Genomic DNA, 5,000 nt, shown 5'->3' on the forward strand with positions numbered 1-5,000 from the left:
TGTGTGTGTGTGTGTGTGTGTTTATATATATACATAGTATATTGTATATGCTTGTAGTTATAATCTAATTTCTAATCAACCAAAGCTCATTAATAACTATTCTTCAAATCTAAAAAGAAATATAAATCTTTTAAGGCACAACTAGAAACAATTCATTTTTTTTAACCCCCCCCCTCGCCGTTTTCCTTCCCTCCCCCACCCCCAACATTCTCTTCTAACTCACCCCCTCTTCTCATCTATTTACCCTCCCCTTTCCCCCTCCCCCCTATCTCCTTCCCCTTCCCACTCATATTTTCTCTTCCCTCCCCCCTTCCCCTTTCCCCATTCACCTTCTCTTCCCCACCCTTATTTCCTCTTCCCTCCCCCCTTCCCTCCCTCTCCCTCTCCCTCCCTATTCACTCCCACGCTAAATACTGTGGAAATCCTCAAGCAGACTGGAGGCTCTCTGCACCAGGATAGTCAGGTCTGAGATGTGTCTTTTGATTTCCTTCTGCCTTTCCGTCGTCTCCTCCGGTCCCAAGCCGTCGTACCCGTAGAGAAGGTCCGAGATCCCAGGGAAACCGGCGGTGGCGTAGTTGTCGAACTGGCTTGGGGCAAAAACAGCGTGCCTGTTGCGGAGAGAGGAGAAGAGAGGTTGAGTTGGGGACGTTGAGGGAGAGGGAGAGGAGGTGGAAGGGGGAGGAGGGAGGTGGATGGTGAGGGGAGCAAAGGGTGATGGGAATGGAGGAGGGGAAGGAGGGGATGGGGAGAAGGGAATAGAAGGGAGTGAGAGGAGGGGGAAGATTGAAGGTGAGAGAGAGAGAGAGGAGGGAGGGAAGGGAGATGAATGGAGGGGAGCAAGGGTGATGGGAATGGAGGAGGGCAGGGGGGGATGGGGAGAAGGGAAATGAAGGGAGTGAAAGGAAGGGAAGATTGAAGGTGAGGGAGAGGGAGAGGGAGGAGGGAGCGGGAGGAGGGAGGTGGATGGTGAGGGAGCAAAGGGTGATGGGAATGGAGGAATGGAGGAGGGGGAAGGGAAGAAGGGAAAAGAAGGGAGTGAAAGGAGGGGGAAGATTGAAGGTGAGGGAAAGGGGAATAGGGGGAGAGTAGGATGGTGAGGAGAGCAAGGGGTGATGGGAATGGAGGAGGGGGAGGGGGAAGGGAAGAACGGAAAAGAGGGGAGGGGGAGTGAGAGGAGGGAGGAAGTTCAGGTGAGTGCAGTATGGAGGGAAAATTGAGGGTGAAGGGAAGGAAAGAGGGAGAGAGTTTGAAGATGAGAAGAGGAGAGGGAGAAGCGGGAGTTGGATGACGAGGGGAAGGAAGTGATGGGGAAGAAAGAGGAAAGGGTAAGGGGAAGATAGTGAATGGAGGAGCGAAAATGTGAGAACGAGAGGAGCGATGGTGAGAGGGGGAAGAAGGAGGGAGAGAAGATGAGAGAAGAGACAAGAGGTTTATGTTAGATGGTGAGGAGAGGGGGAGAGAGTAGAGTTAGATGGTGAGAGAGAGAGAGAGAGGAAAAAAGGGGGAAGAGGAGAGGGGGAATGAGGAGCGGTGAGAGGGAGAAAAGAGGAAGTAGAGGAGAAAAAATAAGATAAACAGTAGGAAAGAAGGAAAGATGGAAGGTGAGGGGAAGCGAGACATGGGAAGGGAAAGAAAGAGAGTTGGAAGGTGATGGGACAGGGAGAGAGGGGAAAGGAGTAAAGGGAGTGGTATGATAATGGGGAAAATTGTGAGGGAGGAGAGAGAGGGGAAGATTTTGAGGGGAAGGGGAATAGTTAGAAGGTGAGAGGATAGGATGGGAGGGGGAGAGAAGGAGGAGAGGGGAGGGGGGGGGATATGATGGATTGGAGAAGAGTTAGTGATAAAGGGTATTGGAGTTTATAACAACATAAGACTTATAAGTAGTCCTCATTTCATGAAAACATCTTACACATTGTAACTTTTATTCAATCTAGTATACACAGATGATGATACTGGAAGCAGGCTCTATCGGATCAGGTTATTTTTCCCCCATGTGTTTTAACAATGGCAATGACTGTTATGGCGATAAAAAAGGACAATCTTACTATAACGAATTCTACTTTTTTTATTTTATTTTCTCCCCTTCTTTTTTTTCTTCTTCTTACCTGACACTTGGCCGACCAGGTAGACCGGCAGGCATCACAAATACCTGTTCCACCTTCATAATTTGGTCGTTGAGTGCTCGGAGGGTGACGGGGCTGCAAGACAAAGTTATAAGATAAGAAAAAGTTATGGGAGAGTATTATGGGATGTGACTGTAGGGGAGGGGAGGAGGGGGTGTGTATGTGTGGGAGGGGTTGGGTATGTGTGAGTGTGTGTGTGTGTTTGTGTGTGATGTGTGTGGTGTGTGTGTGTTGTGTGTGTGTGTGTGTGTGTGTGTGTGTGTGTGTGTGTGTGTGTGTGTGTGTGTGTGTGTGTGTGTGTGTGTGTGTGTTTGGATTTGGGTTTGTTCTTGTGCCTGTATCTGTATCTGTGTATACGTCACTGCATCTCTTTGTACCCACGAGTGTAAAGAGCACAAAAAAATAACTACACATAAAAAACATGAAAATATAAGAAATATAGAAAACATAAAAAAAAATGAAAAATAAAAAATATAAAAGAAGAAAAACATGAACAATTAAAAATATCTACACATAAAACACATAATATAAAAAAATATATATATATATATATAAGAAACATAAAAAACATAAAACCATAAAAAGAAAAAAAGAAAAAAAAAAAAAATAAATATATATATATATATATATATATATATATATATATATATATATATATATATATATAAACAAACAAAAAACATCTACACATAACAAACACCAGACCAAGACTTACTCGATATCATTCTTCATCTGGTTTATCTTGGCGACGAAACCGGAAGTTGCCATAGTGAAGTTATCAATGGCTTCCCCGAGGAGAGCTGGAAGAAAACGGGAATTGTTATTATTATCGTAATTATTATGGTTGTTGTCGTTGGGATTATCATTGTTATCGTAATTCACATCATTATTACCATTAATATTATCATTATAATTATAATCATTATCATCATTACTATCTTTATCATTACCATCATTATCATTAGTATCATCATTATTACTATTATAATTATTACAGCTACTATTGTTATCATTATTACTATCCTTATCCTAATCATTACCATCAATATTATCATCATTTTTATTCTTATCATTATCAGTAATATCAATATTAACTACCCCGTCATTCACTTCACTTTTATTCTCTTTCACTTTTTTAATCATACCTTCCATCTTTTCCTTTTACTCACTTTTTTTAATCATACCTTTTATCTTTCATCTTTTTCCTTTTATTATTTTTTCAAACCTTCCTCTATAAAAAAGAAAGAAAAAACTCACAGAATTTATCGTAGATGGCCATCAACTTCTCGCCGTTCCCATTTTCTTTGACCTTCTCGAACGCGTTCTTGATGGCCAGGGGAAGCTTCTCTAAACTGTAGGGAATGATGGCGGAGTCGGCAAAGTAACGGAGAGTGAGGGAGGCAATCCTACTGCATCCTTGGTGGATCCTGAAGCCCGGGTCGATGTTGTGGTCGATGTTGTAGAAGGTGTCGTAGCCCGTGTGGTAGGCAGGGTAGATGGAAATGTCGTATTTGTTCTGTGGGGCGAAGGAAGGTGAGTGGGATTATAGAAAACGGGGTAGATTTAAAGAAAATGGGGGGGTGGAATGAAAGAAAACGCGGTAGATTTAAAGAAAATGATGGATGGAATAAAATATAATAGGGATCGGAATAAGGAAATGGGGATTTTTTAAATGAGGGCTGGAATAATGAAAAGTGGGGGATGGTATGAAAAAATATGGGAATCAAATGAAAAATGAATAAATATACATATACATATCCACACACACACACACACACACACACACACACACACACACACACACACACACACACACACACACATATATATATATATATATATATATATATATATATATATATATATATATATATATATATACATGTATGTATGTAACTATGTACACAGACACACACAAACACACACATACACATATATACATACATGCGTGTGTGTATCTATGTACACACACAAGCCCACACCTCAACAAGACCCCTACCAGACCCCGCCCACGGAGCGCCACCACCCGAAGGCCTCACCTTGTCCCTCCTGAACCACACGTCGAGGCAGGGAATCCCGCAGTAGAAGGAGAAGTGGGCGTAGTCGCTGCCGGAGCCGAGGGTCTTCATCCTGCGGGTGGGCGGGAGGTAAGGTAATCGGAATCTGCGTGTGGTTATTGCGTCTTTTGTTGTTGTTTGTGGTTTTTGGTTTTGGTGTGGTTGTTAGGTTTTGTTGTTGTTTGTGGTTTCGGTTTTGGTGTGGTTGTTAGTTTTGTTGTTTGTTGTTGGTTATTGTTGTTGATATTGTTGGCATTATTTTTTTTGTCGTTGGTATTATCTTTACTGCGGCTGCTAATGATAATAATGATAATAATAATAGTAATAATAATATTATTACTATTGTCATTATGATTATCATTATTATTATGTTCATTATCATTGCTTTTTTATCATTATAATCATCATCCTTACCTATTTTTCACTATGATTATAATTATCATTATTATTTTCACTATCACTATTACTATTACCATCACTATCATCATCATCATCATCACATCATCACCATCACATCATCAGCATTACATCATCATCTTAACCATCACCATCATCATCATTATCATCATCATCACCAACATCACCATCATCATCATCATATTCATCAACATCACCATCACCAACATCACCATCATCATCATCATATTAATTAACATCAATATCACATCATCATCATCACCATCATCATCATCATCACCATCATCATCATCATCACGATCATCACCATCATCATCACCACCATCCTTACTACCACCATCACCACCGCAACCACATCTTTCACTCCCATTTCCTACCATTCCTCAGAGAACCAGCGAACCAT

The 5,000-nt window shown here is 41.5% G+C and overlaps 1 protein-coding gene across 1 annotated transcript in view; it reads right to left on the reverse strand.

Moving 5' to 3' along the window:
• Positions 1 to 375: 375 nt before the first annotated feature.
• Positions 376 to 5,000, reverse strand: part of LOC113805763 (N-acetylated-alpha-linked acidic dipeptidase 2) — a 41,878-nt gene continuing 37,253 nt past the window's right edge. The window contains exons 14-18 of the mRNA XM_070115221.1: positions 4,163 to 4,253; positions 3,381 to 3,639; positions 2,839 to 2,923; positions 2,106 to 2,198; positions 376 to 608 (exon numbers count right to left, since the gene is read on the reverse strand). Of these exons, the coding sequence (XP_069971322.1) occupies positions 407 to 608; positions 2,106 to 2,198; positions 2,839 to 2,923; positions 3,381 to 3,639; positions 4,163 to 4,253 (730 nt within the window). The 3' untranslated portion in view covers positions 376 to 406. The remainder of the gene's footprint in view (positions 609 to 2,105; positions 2,199 to 2,838; positions 2,924 to 3,380; positions 3,640 to 4,162; positions 4,254 to 5,000) is intronic.

This window comes from Penaeus vannamei, chromosome 37 (assembly GCF_042767895.1).
Source record: "Penaeus vannamei isolate JL-2024 chromosome 37, ASM4276789v1, whole genome shotgun sequence".
Taxonomy (NCBI): domain Eukaryota; kingdom Metazoa; phylum Arthropoda; class Malacostraca; order Decapoda; family Penaeidae; genus Penaeus; species Penaeus vannamei.